The following is a 16,272-nucleotide window of genomic DNA, read 5'->3' on the forward strand; positions in this document are numbered from 1 at the left end:
TCGTAGCTACATAACGTCAAAAATGGGCAAAAACAGCGTTTTTTGCACTTTTAGGCTAGGATATCTCAAAGTCCTTACGTGATAGAGCAATTTAAACCCCGGATTCGGATTCTACGCAAAAAATTACTTCGGAAATGACACTACACTTTTATAGAACATTCCGAACCCATTTTTTTGCAGACCTGTGTAATTTAAGGCGAACGGATAAAGAATAAATCAGTTGCTTTAATACGACCAACTTTTAAAGATACGCCTTGGTTTAATTGTTTCGTCATAAATTGTCAGAATTTCTTTACTTTTATTTCCCTTTATAAAAATATTGGATGCAAATATTTATAAATTTTATATGTGATTAAATTTGAACACTCAGTATGCGTGTACGATTAAGTGTAAGAGTCACTGTGTATCAACAGGTTATGATGAAAACTTTATTTAGTAGGAAAAAACAATGAAACTTTTATATACGTATGGGTTCATTATTTGTGAATTAACTGTAAGTATGTATTTCTAAATTTATGTATGTTATGTAAAAATTTAATCTTAGATTAATATTTAGAGAAATTGATAGTTGGTTTACTTTAAACGGCTTTGCATATGAATATGTTTTACAATAAAAGTTTAATAGTAGAAAGAATGGGGTATAATTTGATATGAATCCATAAACACATAAATATTTATTATGTCTCCCTCTCTCTCTTCCACGCTATAAAAATAGTTTTTCAAATTTTTGAGCATTTTAAGAGGTCAATGTGATCTAAAAAAAGTATGCGTAGAAATCGTTGATAAATTTACATGTAAACTATATCGTCAAACAATACTTATATTATTTATAAGTCATTGTTAAGGTTTATAAGGTTTTGTAACCATTATGATTACTATATTTACACATGATTATACTTTGATTTATATCAAACAGAAATTAAATGCCTAATTGCTTAACAAATAGTCGAAATTTTCTAGTTTACAAACATACACGTCTACAATAAAAATAACTTTATCAGTACAAACTGTATAAAATTGATTCTAATATTCATCCATTCATTATATACCAGAATGACACAGCTGTAAATAATTGAAATTGGTAATAATTCCTATTCTGTGGTTTCCTTCCAATCTGAGCCTGCCCAGTCGGGTAGCTGTGTTTCATATTGCCAACCAGGACCTCTATACTTCCATGCGTGCAAATACATAATTAAATCCTTCGGTTTGGGATCTTTGAAGCGTACTTTACACTCATAACAATCCTTATCAACACTTAGCTTGGCTTTATTATACGCAAAATCAGGAGGATCATGCCCCGTTTGCGTTCCAACTGTCACTTTATTGGGATGCCCTTCGTTATTTTGCTCTGTCAAATTAGTATTTGTATTAATCACGTCAGCAGCTGACAGATCTGTATTGGTAGTAGTCTCAGGCACGGTAGAGCCATTTGCTATAAAATCTTGTTTTGGTAAATTTAATCCTTCGCTCCCGAAATCTCCATCGATGCCCAACCAATTTTCAGCATTATGCACGTGGATCAAGTCTTTTACCAGTTCCTCATCGGTTCTACCACCAATATCTCCGCCACGACCTTTGAGCGGCCCAAATACTTCGTGATTATATAACGGATCATTTACAATGGGATATCCTAAATATTGTAAATGTACACGTATTTGATGCATTCGCCCAGTTAAAGGTTTGCATAATAGTACACTTGTTGTGCCATTGTAACCAATTTTTTCAAATGTTGTGGAGCATTCTTTACCCTTTAACGAAACTTTGCAAACACCTATCTTATAACTGACTACTTCAATGGGTTCCTTACATTCGACGACACCGTCAGGGAAATTTCCATCGACTCGACATACGTACTCCTTTTCCACGTCCCTATTTCGAATCTGTTGTTCCAATAAACGCGCTTTTTTGGGTGTGCGACCGAAGAGCAATAATCCAGATGTAAGCCGATCCAAACGATGAATTGTGCGCAAGTTCTTCAAGTTGAATTCTTTAGCCAAAATAAAAACAACAGTATTATGGCGATATCGTCCACATGGATGAACCGGTATTGAAGCGGGTTTGTTTATAACCACTATATCTTCGTCCATGTGCACTATGCTAATAGGTTGATCAGTAACAGGCACTTCATGTCGGTGAACAGTATTGGACAGCAAGTCGTTATGTTTTAATACATAATCGACTGGTACATGTTCATAATTAACTTTAAGTGACCCGGTCAATATGCTACGCTTATATTCCTCGGGTGGATGGGCGCGGAATTCACGAGAAAATACATCTAATATTTTTTCACCTACCCAACGTCCTTTGGTAAAGGTAGTAAAGGTGAAATAGTAAGGATAAACTTTTCGTAATCCGTTTTCAAAATAGTAAGAGGTCTCATCATATCTGTCATCGGAGAATCCTGGGCGCTTTGCTTTTAAGGCCTTCGTTTCAAACCTAGCTTTTTTTAATGCTTCTGTCTGCTCTACATCTTCAGCTTTTCTCTTTTCCGGATGACCGACTTTTAATTCAAGATTGTTAACCGTTGTTGTGTGCCTACGAACTGGTACTACGCTGGGATCGACATTATAAAACCACGTGCAAGTCAGCGGCTCTGTAGTGGGAACAGGTTGGTAGAGTATGTTTTTCAATAGCACTATGTTTTCTTCATCCACCGTCGCGTCTCCGTGTTGCGTTTGAGCATGTCGTGGCATTTTAAGTACAACTTGATTTTGGAAACCTGGTAACATACGGTAAAACGTTCCAAATTTCGTTAAATGCATTAAGAAACGATAATTTAACGCCACAACCAACAATTTTAACGGAAGGAGCACAAAACGAACTACCCGAAATAGATTTGTAAACAACCTGGGATGAAACGGTTGCGGCAACATAAATCATTGCAACGGCGTTATGATTAACTAAAATGTCAACATCATTGATTGTAGCATTGTAGACATAATAGAAACAACTTCAGCTGATTGTCAAAAAATGCCCACAGCTGAGATCACTTTATTCCAACCTTCTTTAATGTAACATGGTTGCATAAAATATGATTAAATTTCATTGAAAATCGCATCAGAAAGTCTAAAAACTTACGTAATTGTGCACATTTTTCTCAAAAAATTATTATTATAGCTAAGAAATATATTAAAAATATTTGTTATTATAAATTTTCCAAGCCAATGATATTATTTCCTATTTTTTGGTTTGAATGTTAGCATGAAAATTCTAATTTGGCATAGCAAACGCGCTAATACGCTCAAGCAAAAATACTAAGCACTCACACCATCAAACACTTGACTACCGTCAAACTCACACCAGGGTGCCTGTCAAAAAATAGAAAGAAGAAAAGTATAATATTTATACTTGCATTTTTGTACAATGACTGTAGACCAATCTACAGGTAGAGTTGCAATTTTTATTTTGGTCTCTAAATTGTAAAATGTTTTTTAAATACTTGGCGGGGGCGGGCTAGTTAAAAAATTGAAAGCCAGCATAATTAAGACGAAAACCGAATTTGCATGGCCGCCGGTAAACCAACTTTTTTTAATGCGCTGAACCCCGTTCCCCGTCTATAGTTACTGAAGGAGCTCTATGCAGCAAAGTTGGTCCAAACACTCCTTCTCAGGGCTGATATAGAACCTAACCACGTACCCGTTGTCTATTTCTGTTTCCTTTCCCAAAAATGCCTCACCCAGAACTGAACTTCGGTTAAATGCAATCAATGCAATGATTAATGCCATCTTAAGGCCTTTTTATGCCTTGAAATATGTACATACGGGGTAGACCACATTGTTTTGTTGTCGCATGCTGTAACAACCAGCAGGCGCCCTCCCCTCTGTGACTTCTTTGCGTAATGCCCCGGTTCCTTTTCCAAGCGCCCCAAATATAACCTCCACGACTCCCCGAAGCTCACCAAAGCATCATCACTGTCTATCCCTTTCATTAAATAAAGCGGAAACAAAACCAAACTTTTAGCGAACTGTTTAAATTTTACAAAACAAAAGAAATCCCTTGGCCGTGGTACTTTTTTATTAGATTCCTGATTTTTGTAAATTTTTAATTTATGTATGTCCTACTTCAAGATGTTAAAGATTTGATTTCTTTTGGCTAATAAATAAAATTGCAACTCTGTGGTTGTTTTTACTTTTGACATTTTCTCTAAAATTCGCATTGTTATTTCGCTGTTTGTGTTTAATATAACATGTCGAATCCTAACAGAAGTCGCACGCTTTTAAAAGGTTTTACAAATATATATTTATTAAATAAATGACAGTAAAGGTTTTAACCGACATTTATTATTGCAGGGTCTATAATGAAGGAGGACTCTCCTGAAGATGGACTGTATTCGTTGGAGAAGTTACGGACATCCCCAGAACTGTGGCCTGAAAAAAGTAAGTTTTATGCGTTAGATATAAAATATATTTATCCACTAAATTAACAGAAATTGATGTCGGTAATAGGTAATAGTATATGAACTGATGCATACAGTTTGTTCTGCAGTAAGAGTTCGTATCTACAGAGACAGCGCAGAGATTTATTCCACTGAGTATATATTTTTTTGAAAACAAAAAAGGATCTAAAATCTGTTTCTCAGATATGCAACTATATGACTCCAGCATTTTTACAATTACGATAGCGCGGCTTATTAATTTAAATTATTTGGGTGAATGCGCTCATCCTTGCTTCCATTAGATATAGTGCATTACATCAGCTGTTGTGTTTTAGCTAAGATTATCCGTTTCCACGACGGTCGGTTCAATGTGTGTCGCACCTTTTCCGAATAAAACTATTAATGTATGTGTAATTAGAAAAGAATATGCCTAAATTTCATAAATAATATAATTTTCATGAATTTAATAAAAGACCGCATCACCATTGTGTGTAGAAATTTTCACGTGTCCAATATTTTGTCGATTTTCTCAATTATTCCTCCTCTTCGCTGTTCATAAGTAAACGTATTTTTGTATTTTGCGGCAGTTAAGAAAATAATGTATGTCAAAAATTTTGAAGTTTGAATTTTGTTGACTTTGCAGTTCCTGGTATAAGTAATTTTATTGCAATGAGTGACACACCTATACGTACACCGGTACCACAGTGGTCGAAGGACCTCTCCCAGGAAGACATTAACGCTATGATGCGTAAGTTGTTTGTTAAAACCATAATTGATTCCTAATTTGATTGTCGTACCCAATTTCAGAGCTAAGCAATATGCCGTTCAGTAATCTTATAATGGAGATAAAAAAAATGTACGATGAAGCATACCAGCTGGGTGTGTCGGAAGCCAAAGAAATGACACGCGGCAAATATTTGGGTATATTTAACAATGCTAAGAAGAAATCTATTTGATTTGATTAGTCAAATGCTTTCAACTTAGTTTAAACTTAATTATTTGCAACAATTTAATATTAATAAAATTCTACAAATTAGTTTTAATTGTAAAATCACTACTAGACTATACGAGTACAAATGCATTTATAATAAAGAATTACAAAAATGTAATGGTGCACAAAATTAAGAAAAAAGAAATTGGAAGCCTTAATAATCTGTTGACAGTGTTGGCAAACATTTTTGGGGAAAATAAAAACGCGATTGCGCACAAATGGTCATCTCACTCTCATAGCCAGATGTTTGGTACACATATAGTATGAAAAATATAGGGTATTTGGAATTACAACTCTAACAAACTGTGTGGTGCAATAGAACTTATGTTTTGAATACCTATTTTTTATAACGAATTGAATATTGAAAGGTAAAGGTTTTGGCCGCTATAACCTAAAGCCGTCTCATACTTCTTCAGAGCATTTGATTTGAGCGAGGTACTTTCAAGAAGTACTTTATTATATTTATCTAAAAAATACAGCTATACTAACTAGATTGGTGAAAAGGTATGTGTATATATAGAAAGATATATACATATATATATGTATATAATTGGCGCGTACACCTTTTTTGGGTGTTTGGCCGAGCTCCTCCTCCTATTTGTGATGTGCGTCTTGATGTTGTTCCACAAATGGAGGGACCTACAATTTCATGCCTACCCCGAACGGCAAATATTTTTTATGAGGAGCTTTTTCATGACAGAAATACACTCGGAGGTTTGCCATTGCCTGCCGAGGGGCGACCGCTATTAGAAAACACTTTTTCTTAATTTTGGTGTTTCACCGAGATTCGAACCTACGTTATCTGTCGGAATTCCGAATGGTAGTCACGCACCAATCCCTTCGGCTACGGCGACCACCCTGAAAGATTTATTGATTTAATTCTTTGCTCATTGCATGAAGTATTTTTTTATTTAAGATTGTTTAAAATCGGCGAATAACCTCCATCCACTTTCATATTTTAATTTAGTTAAAAAATTGCTTAACTTTGGTGGGAAATACGATCTTAAAAGGAAAATTTGAAAACAAAAGCGCGGCACTGTTCATCTTCAATACAATTTGCGTATTATTTTAAAATCGTGTTTATAGTAATATTATATATAATGATATTCATGATACTCCTTACTCTACAACCTTTTTATATCCATCAGATTTGTTTGTTTACCCAATGAATTTGTTTTCATAAGTTAACGAACATTTTACACCCTATATCCTCATTGACGTCTTCTCGGACATGCTCATATCTTGCTATTGATTGCATTCAGTATTTTGCATCCAGTTTTGTTTACCAGCAGTTAAGGCAACAATTAAAAAATAAGTAAAACAGTATTTGTTGCAAAAGCTTGTAGCTTAATTTTGAATGTGTTAACAAATAGTATTTGGCATTACCTTCAAATATGTGAAAAAAGCATTATTAAAGTTAACAAACGAATGAGTTTCCTATATTTAATTTAATCAAAGAGCCCTCAACCTTTTCCAGTTAACAAATTACACTTAGCAGCCAACTAGTGCATCGCACTCACACTCACACGTACGACCTTGCCCTAGTTTGTGTAAGTACTATTTGTACGCCCAACCAACCCACAAAACAACAAGTGACAACGAGCCAAATAGGCAAATAAACAAATACTCACACACGCTCATTCACGCTGCTGACCACTGTGATGGTTGAGGAAGGCGGTTGTCTCAGACAAACAGGCGCTTCACTTTCGAGCAGCATGGTGGCCAACGCCAGCGCAGGCAACAATGTCAAGGGCGGCAAATATGTGTGGACGGACCGTGAATTGTTGATGCACTTACAAAATTATACACCACTAATCTTGCTTATCGATTTCGTCGAAAAGACGCGGACAAAACGTTTCTATGAAGCAGGTGAACGCTACGAAATACTTATGCTGATATTTATCATGCGCAAAGGAGCACCCTTTTGTGAGAATAAGCGTTTTCCTGAAGAGTATTGGGTGAATCTATCGGTAGGGCCCATTGCCGAAGCATTCGACCGTTTGTCGGCCGCCATTGATATACCGGATCCACAGATGCCCATACATATGACCGTTACCGATTTAACCAGTTGGAAGCAGATGTTCGACGCAGCAATGCTAGACATACGTCGATTTGCGTACTATACAGAGCCGCAGCAGTTGGCCGAAATCGGCGTTTTTAATCGTAATACATTTGAGGAACGTTTCGGCCTGCATTGGCGTATTGAATAGATGGTGTAATTGTTTGTATTTTATGCTTCATACATATTTATGCAGGCCTCAAATGGTAAACTGTTGAATTTACATAGTTTGATTATTGTTCCCCTCTTTGCGACTACTTTCTTCGATTGCTACACTTTCATTGCGCGCTGTTACATCCGCATCCGGAGTGAAAAGAATATGCAAACAAAAATTTAAAACTAGGAAATTTAAACCGTGCCTTTACAACCGCAAATTAGTGAAAGTACTAAAATAGATGAAGCAGGAGCGCATCATTCAAATAATCACTATGTGTTATATCTAAGTAAAGGAATTTAAATGAGCAATGCCTCACTTATCAGAGAGCTCTATATACATATACATACATAAGTATGTACATGTTCTAAAAACTATTAATATGTATTTAGTGTTCATAAACTCATATGTTTATGTGTATTTATATTTATAAGTTCCGTTAAACAATCAACTCGAATGAAATTAAATACGCCCAAGGAAAAGCGAAAGTGACTGTTAATGTGATTGTTTTAAATATCAATTAAATATATAATATATAAATATCAATTAAATAGTGATGAAGTGTAATAATAAATTACATATATGCAAAGCAAAACTACTTATGTACATACATATATAAATAATAATAATAAATATAAATACAGTAGCTACTTACTTCTTAATTTCAGGCAGAGATTAGCTTATGGCACAAATACTTACATACATTTAGAGACACAATTCCGGTTTGAGACAAAAACTATGTTTTTAATGATAGTTCGCACTAGGACTCGGACACATCCGTTACCTCGGGCTAACACCCCCTTACCCGCGAGGGGGATCATGCAACCAGACTTAATCTTCTTCTCAATCCCATCTGCAGGTGCTGCCAAGCGGAGGGAGTGAAAGAAAGTCTTATCCACTATTTATGCGAATGTCCAGGTAAGCCTCTTGTACAGCAAATTAATGACATTTCAGAAATCGAAATGAAGAATTTGCTGCTATACTTGGATCTCACGAAATGGTTCTGACTTACAAAAAAAAAAACATAAGACATCACACGAGAACAGTGATACAGAACAGAAATACTCAACCACTTCAACAACAACATGACTCGGATTTATATTCGACTAAGTACGGTTTTGTTCAGTAATCTCCAGCAAAATTGTTTCAAAACTAAAATTGAAAATAAAATAATATTTAGAATAGGAATACTAGTAAATAAATAAATATCACCGTTGAAATTTGCACAGACTAAAATAGTCAAAGTCACTCAAAATTAGCTGTTCTACTACTGCATCCTTAAACTCCTTCAAAGCTTTTTGCAGTTGAGCATCGTAGAGTTTTGATTTTGCTTTAACTTTCAGTTTGCCAGCATAAAATAACGAAGTGCATATCGGATTGTATACATTTAAATTGTAGAGTATAATAGATGTGGAAAATATATATTTTACAAAAGCTTAAAAATATCGACAGCCGTAGCCGAATGGTTTGGTGCGTGACTACCATTCGGGAGAGCGTAGATTCGAATCTCCGTGTATGAACATCAAATAATAGAAAACGTTTTTTCTAGCACCGGCCGCCCATCGCCCAAACCATGTATTTCTGCCATGAAAAAGGTACTCATAAAAACCATTTGCCGTTCAGAGTCAGTTTAAAACTGTACGTCCCTCCATTCGACCCAACCCCTAACAGAAGTGTACGCGCCAATTATTTTATTTTTTTTAAATATCATAAAATTCAAAATAAATCGCACTAGTTTAGTGACTGACGCAAATCCATATTAAAAAAATGTTTATTTTAAAAAATACATACAGGTGTTTGATGTGAAAATAAAAAAAATGTCTCTTGCATTTTGAAATAACTCACTATAAATACTATCTTAAAAAAACTATGACAAAATATGTGCCGTGCCTTCATCAAACAACAATTTATGCGAAGTTTTTATAAATCGTCGCATGCCACGTAACATATAATGCAATTCGGGTTTGCCCATTATTCGCACCAAAATTTTTAGAAATTCTTCGAATTCATCCTGACGACTATATGCCATCAGCCCTGCGGTGAAAGCACTAAAGTCATCTGGTGGCAGGGAACTCCGTAACTACAAAAGCAAAGTATATGTAAATTGGATAACCTTTCACAAGTTTATTAAAAAACTTACTATTCTTAAAAACTCCAGGCGCTCTTGCGGCGCTTCCTTCTCTATTACTGGAGGGTCATGCGATAATTTCGTTTTCGATTTGAAACCAAATTCATTTAGAGAGAACTGTGTACTACTTGTGGGTGACTCTGGAACAGAGGTATCCGTAATTAATTTGTAGCGCTTCTTACTATTGGTAGGAAATACACTAGAACTTTGGCCGCTACTACTTGGGCTTGCAATCGGCGAGTTTCGCTCACGTTTGTAAATGCTAACTTGAGCACTGCTGCTGGCGCTATTAAAATCTATAGCCTAAGAAGAAATTGGGTGTGCATACGATTTATAAATACAAAGTAGATAACAAAAATATATTTTTATTGCCTCACCTTAACATTAGTATCAAGCCGACTCATAAAGTCCATTGCGCTAGGTACCTGACTATTTTGTGAGCGTCCTGCGGCTGTTTTGTAGTCATCAGGTGTCCAGCTTTCAATAGTATTGGTTTTCTCAACTTTTCTGTTGGTTATTTAGGCGTATTGTAATCACTATCGATTGCTTATCGAACAGATTAAATTAAGAATTTAACTTACATCGCCATTGAATGGGCTGTAGCAAATTTTTGTTTCGCTTCAAGCACCAGCTTCGGATCCGAGAAGTAGCGACTATGAACGATACCAGCTTCCTCACATGTTTCACTTACAAGTGCTTCTATGCTGCGCTCTTTCGGTTTTGGCAGCTATTGAATAAAATTATTGTTAGCCACATTTGCATTAGCTTAAATTTGCATAAACATTATAATTAACTGTTTTGTCAGCATTTCGGAAGAATTCACGTAATTCCCGCACAATCGAACCGAAGGGCACACTTTTTGGTGTCGCACCTAAATGACCGCGCACCCATTTCGATAATTGTGACACCTGATTAGGTTGGGCAAAGCGTACATCACACAATAGGATAGCGCCGTAATCATGCCGATGACGTATGACGCGTCCGATCGCCTGATTAACGGCGCGAGTCGCTTCCAAGCTGTACCATGCTTGACCTGTTAGTAGCTAAATCAGATTGTAGTTAGAACACGTACAACTTAAGTGTACGTATACATACTTCATTTTCTTTAGTGCGATTATCTTCCAAATAGCGTTTCTTCAAGATAACTTTCGGATCTTTCATTGGCGGGAATGGCAAACCTGTAATAATAACCGCACGACCATTGCGATCGGCGAAATCGAGACCCTCAGATACTTTGCCGCGACATACTGCCATAAAACAAGCGCCCTTAGCGTCATGTATGCTTTTATAGAATTCCTCCATAGTTGTGGTAAAACTTTCTTTACTACGTGGTTCTACAAAAATCGGTTTATGTCGACACACTTCAGCCCACACCCCGCTTGCCTGCCAAGCATTCACGCACTGGTTGAGCAAAGGGTATGAAGGGAAGAAAACGAGTAAACCATCTGGCACGATGCGTGACACATTGAGTATTGTTTGACCCAGGGAGCTAAGATACTTGGGATTGTCACTGATGTTATGGATTTATTGCGTTTTGTAGCAACAATTGTTTTTTGGAATGTAAATGCAAAAAAGTAAAAAGGAAATGCATTAAGTAATTGAATTCAAGCAGTTACTTTTTCTCACCGATTAGCAAAATTTGATATCAGTTGTTCTCGATCGGGTCCTGTGCCAATGATTTTTACAAAAACTTGCGATTGATTAACAATATGCGGATTTTCGAGACTTTGAGCAATTGGTACGGCTAACTCAGCTATTAATGGCTTCAAAGGCGCTAGAGTGCCACTTGTTAAAATTATGCTGCGTGTTTGAGCATTCAAAAGTTGTTCCATGCTACAAAACATAATAAAAACATATAATATTAAAAACGTTCCATTTTTATATATTTTTTTAACTTACCCAAAGCCGGGATTGAAGCACCAGTAATTAATAATTTTTGGTAATTTGGTCGAAACCGTATTGTTACTTGATGCCTTTGAGAGCCAGCCATCTTTGTTAGAACCTTTGTTCTGTTGTTTTACTTCCTCAATCTGTACATGCACTTTAAAACTTCTGTGAACCTTTTCTACAATATCATCCTTTTTAACAAATACAACGCTTAGAAGATTGGAAAACGTATCGAAGCTAGCACCTTTCCGGAATGCACTATTTTGTGACTGAACAGTCATGTATTGAATTAGTCGTTCGAGTAAACTTATAGTTGCAGGTGCTTTAGCTGGAGTTATCTGTGCAAGTAAAAGGTATATTACTTTAAACCGCATATAAACAGAGCACTTACTTTCGCTGCGGCTAACAACTCAAACATGTACGAAGGCGGGAACGTAGTTCCTTCTGCTTTGTTTTCAACCACAATGTTATCAAACCCCTTTTCAAGGTCCAGGAGCATTTCTTTCAGTAACGCTAGATCCTCGAGTTTGAAATCTTTCGGTTCATCACCGCTCATAAAATCCAATGAATTTTCATTCATCATTGCCTTCATCACATGCGTCACATCATCAATAGCCAATGCAATGTCTGATGAACGTATTTGCACTGATGCTGACTCTTCGCAAATTTTTTCGATATTGTGAGCCTCATCTAAAATCACAATAGTATTGCCCAATTCCACTTTATTAGCTTTGCGTGCTTTCGGATCCAATAGATAGTTATACGGCATAAATGTAATATCCGCCTCGCTGGTCAACTCTTTGGATGCATAATAAGGACACACTTTAAGTTTCTGCCCCACTTTGACTAAATCTTCTATATCCATTATTGGCGATTCTTTTAATTCTGGACTATCTTTCTTGGATTCGACACGATTATAGAATGAACATGTACGCGTCTGTATACGCAATTTGCAAAGTTGCACTTTGTTGGAGTTCCCTTGTTCGCGCATAACTTCTGGATGAATGCACAATTGATCGCGTGAGCCCAACACCACTGCCCTCATAAATGAGTAAGAAGTACGCTTCAATTCTTGCATGGCTTGTGTTAATTGAGAATGTGTACGCGAGGAGTATATAATTTTTGGAATGCCCCAATTAGCGTTTCTCGCTTGTATTGCATTCAAGTCAGGAACGCCTTGCTGGGACGTTGCACCACCTCCCACATTATTCCTTTGCAGCATCGATTGCAAATCTGCTCTTCGGGACAGTATCCAGGCTAGGGATGCGCATAGCAGACTTAGTGTTTTACCTGTTCCGGTTGGAGACTCCAATACACCATTAGTTCCATCACGCAGGCAATTGATTACCTTTTCCATATAAGCCGTCTGCACATCGTATGGTTCAAAAGGGAAATGCACTGGTATTCCTGCGATAATGTACTCCGGCATTTTAGGGTTTTCTTTGCTAGCTTTTAATTTACGTTGCTTTTATATGAATTCAGCTCGACTTTAATTCAGAAACAAATGTCGTCCATTTGTAAATCCTGCAGAATACAAATTTTAACAGCTGATTTTGACAGCTTCACACATTTTATGGCGTACTCAAACAATTTTTTAACATGCTACTCAACACTGGCTGAATGACAACAGATTAGGCGCATTGTAGAAATAAAAAGTAAACAAAAGAGCAAAAAGCGCCCAAACTTCGCTTGGTGAATCTTTCAGTTAATAGAAGTATACGAAATCAAATAAAATGGCAAAATCGAACAAAATGTTTGCTGATAAAGCCTTCGAACTAATTAAAGAGTTGGAACGTTCTTCGCAAACAATTCCCCCTTTCGATGTAAGTGCAGCCATATTTGTAGCGTTTGAACAATAATCGAATATGATTTACAGGACGACGGCGTGCGACAAGTGTTGGAGGAAATCAAAGCTATATTCGAGGAGAATTGTGCACAAGCGTATGTTGTGTTCTGTATTAATGGAATCTAAAAGTTTTGCTTACGACTTTCCTTTTAGCGCCAACTACTCAACCTCAGGCGATCGTACCCTATGGCCTCTGCTTAATTATCGTCACGCTGCTTTACAAAGAAACAAACGTTGCCTTTTAACATATTTGTATCAGCGTTTGCTGCGTATTAAAATGCTGCGCTGGGAATTTGGGCCAATTATTCCTGCGGACATTAAAGCTTCATTATGCGAACCTGAGGTGAACTTCTTTAATACATACTCAAAATCTTTAGCTTCCTACATGCGTTCCATTGGTGATGGACAGGGTATAGATTTGACGGGTGACTTGCGCCCACCAAAATCGCTCTACATAGAAGTGCGATGTGTTGAAGATTACGGTAAGTTTGAACTTGAGGACGGCGAAGTAATTTATCTTAAAAAAAATAGTCAGCACTATTTGCCACGGGCCCAAGTCGAATCACTAGTACGACAAGGAATTTTACAACATATTGCGTAGAAAGCTTCGCTAGTAATAAAATAATATTAGTAACTCGTGTGTAAATATATTTAATTAAATTCCTATAAAGCATGTTATTGAATTAAATGTAAATAATTTTTGATTCAAGTTGTAAATTGCAATGTAAAGGCTGCAATTCGGTTAAAAATTTCAACCATAACTAATATTTTATAAGCACTTGTGGAATAAAACGGTTCGAAGATAAAGAAAAATGAATAAACTATCTCTAATTTTTAAAGAATAAGTGCTTAAAATTATGGCGAGAGCAATAAGGTATATTTATGTAATAGTTAATGGTTCATTATTTATCATTAGGAGAAATGTTCTTAATCGAAGGAGGAAACGGAATCTTTGAAGTAAATCACCATATTTGTAGTAAAGACAGAAAAATAAAAATATGTTCACCACACACTCAATAATTACAGCAATATTGCAATCCAGTTATATTTCTGGCGGCATGAAGCTGATTAGCTGCTAAAATTTTGAACAATTTATTTCGCGCCAAACGTGTTTGAAAATATTGACCAATAACTTCGTTTCATTTGAACTTAATTTAGCACACTTCAAAGTATCATAGTATTTATTAAATAAAAACTTGCTATTCTCCTTCTATTTCTCTTTTTCAGTGAAAAAAATTTGTATTGCGCTAGATATAACCATCAGGTCGTTAACATTTTACTGCCAGAACGCATGACGTTAGCATTGTTGCAGAAATTATGTGACAGACGCGATCTTATAAAAACTAACACTACCACAATTATTACAGTTCGAGCACACCTTATGTGAATTCAGTCCGACCACGACTTTTAGCATAAAAACATGCAACTTGTTGAATTATTTTTGTGTAGCTACAAAACAAGTAGCTATTTAAGCCGCCAATGAGATACCTGCTTTCTCCATAAAAATATTTTTTGTATATAAACTAAATGCATATTTATAGTACAATTGGCCAATTAGATTCATAGATTTCCCATTAATCCTTACTATTGTATAGCTCTTCGCCTATTTTACAACATCACACTTCAATTCTACTTTTTGAATTTAAAACGAAGCCATCTGTTTCGTGATCAGTGCTGCCACCTTTCCGAGCCAAAAAACACGAAAACATGAAAAAAAAACATTTACCACACTAAACTTATTAAATCAAAGAATACGTTTTGTTCGTCACAGTTTGTATTATCAAAAGTGAAAACTTAACATATAATGTAAAGTAGAAGTCCCACACAAAATGTATACGATTGTGAAAAAAAATTTACCTTTATAAATTTAAAATACACAAGTTGTATCGCACATTTATTTCAGAGACTCTTTCCTTATAATTTCCAATTTGAGGATTTGTCGTATTTTTAATTTTGATAAATGTGTTTACTATTGATGTTACAACTTACATTATTTGGTAAATTATAATTGTCTGAATAATTTACTCTTTTCAATCCGTTTTTTATGTTGAGCAATGCGGCCGCTGTAGCCGAATGGGTTGGTGCGTGACTACCATTCTCAATTCACAGAGAGAATCTCGGTGAAACATCAAAATTAAGAAAAGCATTTTTTTACTAGCGGTCGCCCCTCAGGCAATGGCAAGCCTGCGAGTGTATTTCTGCAATGAAAAAGCTTCTCATAAAAATATCTGCCGTTCGCAGTCGGCTTACAACTGTAGGTCCCTCCATTTGTGGAACGTGTCTTGATGTTGTTCACACCACAAATAGGATGAGCTCGGCCAAACACTCAAAAAAGGGTGTACGCGCCAATTACATATATATACTATATATAATGCGTTTACAGAAAGAAAGGGCAATCGATTTAGAAAAGTATTCACTGCGCTGAAATCACGCTTAATTTCTGCATTTGAGGAGGGAGATCACTAGAGCTTGCTAAATTTGCCACAATTTCAAATGGATTCAGGCCTTAACTCGTACCCATTTTGAAACGGACTCAGTATGACTATTGCATTGAAGCAATAGCTCTCCCTCCACTGCTAATGCTCGCCAAAGTTTCGAATTCTTTCACCAAGGACAATATATAATATTCAGTGATGTCACAGTTTTAAATATTTCAAATTATTTTATGTTTTTAATGTTTAAGAAATTCATGTATATTGCATATGAGTTCAGAAAAAATCACCAAACAATGCACTACACACTAACCGTTGGTTTAGTGTTTTCATTTTTCACAACCACTAAAAATAGTGCTTAAAGTACGAAGCTGGCAACTATGTTCGAGACTGTCTTTCT

At 36.0% G+C, this 16,272-nt stretch overlaps 5 protein-coding genes and 1 long non-coding RNA gene across 6 annotated transcripts; 3 read left to right on the forward strand and 3 right to left on the reverse strand.

Annotated features, from left to right (window-relative positions):
- Positions 1 to 224: 224 nt before the first annotated feature.
- LOC129238574 (pseudouridylate synthase RPUSD2) lies at positions 225 to 2,869 on the reverse strand. Its single transcript, XM_054873647.1, has one exon. It carries the CDS (start codon positions 2,760 to 2,762, stop codon positions 1,092 to 1,094), a length of 1,671 nt encoding a protein of 556 aa, XP_054729622.1. The 5' UTR covers positions 2,763 to 2,869; the 3' UTR covers positions 225 to 1,091.
- Positions 2,870 to 4,137: 1,268 nt separating this feature from the next.
- On the forward strand, positions 4,138 to 5,511 carry LOC129238575 (protein lin-52 homolog). Its single transcript, XM_054873648.1, has 4 exons — positions 4,138 to 4,223; positions 4,290 to 4,376; positions 5,019 to 5,123; positions 5,183 to 5,511. The coding sequence occupies exons 1-4, from the start codon at positions 4,187 to 4,189 to the stop codon at positions 5,329 to 5,331; spliced, it is 378 nt and encodes a 125-aa protein (XP_054729623.1). The 5' UTR covers positions 4,138 to 4,186; the 3' UTR covers positions 5,332 to 5,511.
- Positions 4,144 to 5,025, reverse strand: LOC129238576 (uncharacterized). Its single transcript, XR_008581798.1, has 3 exons — positions 4,859 to 5,025; positions 4,692 to 4,805; positions 4,144 to 4,367 (listed from the first exon to the last, which is right to left on the reverse strand). It is a non-coding gene; the product is annotated as an uncharacterized LOC129238576 (long non-coding RNA).
- A 1,125-nt stretch (positions 5,512 to 6,636) lies between the features above and the next one.
- On the forward strand, positions 6,637 to 8,176 carry LOC129238577 (uncharacterized). Its single transcript, XM_054873649.1, has one exon. It carries the CDS (start codon positions 7,028 to 7,030, stop codon positions 7,574 to 7,576), a length of 549 nt encoding a protein of 182 aa, XP_054729624.1. The 5' UTR covers positions 6,637 to 7,027; the 3' UTR covers positions 7,577 to 8,176.
- A 1,138-nt stretch (positions 8,177 to 9,314) lies between these two features.
- Positions 9,315 to 13,135, reverse strand: LOC129238578 (regulator of telomere elongation helicase 1 homolog). The gene is made up of 9 exons (XM_054873650.1): positions 11,986 to 13,135; positions 11,607 to 11,932; positions 11,334 to 11,540; positions 10,803 to 11,217; positions 10,502 to 10,750; positions 10,289 to 10,434; positions 10,085 to 10,214; positions 9,720 to 10,010; positions 9,315 to 9,659 (listed from the first exon to the last, which is right to left on the reverse strand). The coding sequence occupies exons 1-9, from the start codon at positions 13,021 to 13,023 to the stop codon at positions 9,447 to 9,449; spliced, it is 3,015 nt and encodes a 1,004-aa protein (XP_054729625.1). The 5' UTR covers positions 13,024 to 13,135; the 3' UTR covers positions 9,315 to 9,446.
- An 86-nt stretch (positions 13,136 to 13,221) lies between these two features.
- LOC129238580 (DNA replication complex GINS protein PSF1-like) lies at positions 13,222 to 14,261 on the forward strand. The gene is made up of 3 exons (XM_054873651.1): positions 13,222 to 13,417; positions 13,471 to 13,535; positions 13,594 to 14,261. Exons 1-3 carry the CDS (start codon positions 13,328 to 13,330, stop codon positions 14,039 to 14,041), a joined length of 603 nt encoding a protein of 200 aa, XP_054729626.1. The 5' UTR covers positions 13,222 to 13,327; the 3' UTR covers positions 14,042 to 14,261.
- The last annotated feature ends 2,011 nt before the right edge of the window (positions 14,262 to 16,272 follow it).

The sequence above is a fragment of the Anastrepha obliqua genome, chromosome 2, assembly GCF_027943255.1.
Source record: "Anastrepha obliqua isolate idAnaObli1 chromosome 2, idAnaObli1_1.0, whole genome shotgun sequence".
Taxonomy (NCBI): Eukaryota; Metazoa; Arthropoda; class Insecta; order Diptera; family Tephritidae; genus Anastrepha; species Anastrepha obliqua.

Bases quoted from the DNA above. Each gene is read 5' to 3' on its own strand.
- LOC129238578 (XM_054873650.1), bottom strand. From the start codon at position 13,023: ATGCCGGAGTACATTATCGCAGGAATACCAGTGCATTTCCCTTTTGAA. The intron at 11,933-11,985 runs GTAAGTGCTCTG...TTACTTGCACAG, and splicing joins AGTTGTTAGCCGCAGCGAAA to ATAACTCCAGCTAAAGCACC. The intron at 9,660-9,719 runs GTAAGTTTTTTA...TTGCTTTTGTAG, and splicing joins GCCTGGAGTTTTTAAGAATA to TTACGGAGTTCCCTGCCACC.
- LOC129238577 (XM_054873649.1), top strand. From the start codon at position 7,028: ATGGTTGAGGAAGGCGGTTGTCTCAGACAAACAGGCGCTTCACTTTCG.
- LOC129238574 (XM_054873647.1), bottom strand. From the start codon at position 2,762: ATGCATTTAACGAAATTTGGAACGTTTTACCGTATGTTACCAGGTTTC.
- LOC129238575 (XM_054873648.1), top strand. From the start codon at position 4,187: ATGTCGAATCCTAACAGAAGTCGCACGCTTTTAAAAG. The intron at 4,224-4,289 runs GTTTTACAAATA...TTATTATTGCAG, and splicing joins AAGTCGCACGCTTTTAAAAG to GGTCTATAATGAAGGAGGAC. The intron at 4,377-5,018 runs GTAAGTTTTATG...TTGACTTTGCAG, and splicing joins AGAACTGTGGCCTGAAAAAA to TTCCTGGTATAAGTAATTTT.
- LOC129238580 (XM_054873651.1), top strand. From the start codon at position 13,328: ATGGCAAAATCGAACAAAATGTTTGCTGATAAAGCCTTCGAACTAATT. The intron at 13,418-13,470 runs GTAAGTGCAGCC...TATGATTTACAG, and splicing joins AAACAATTCCCCCTTTCGAT to GACGACGGCGTGCGACAAGT. The intron at 13,536-13,593 runs GTATGTTGTGTT...CTTTCCTTTTAG, and splicing joins GAGGAGAATTGTGCACAAGC to CGCCAACTACTCAACCTCAG.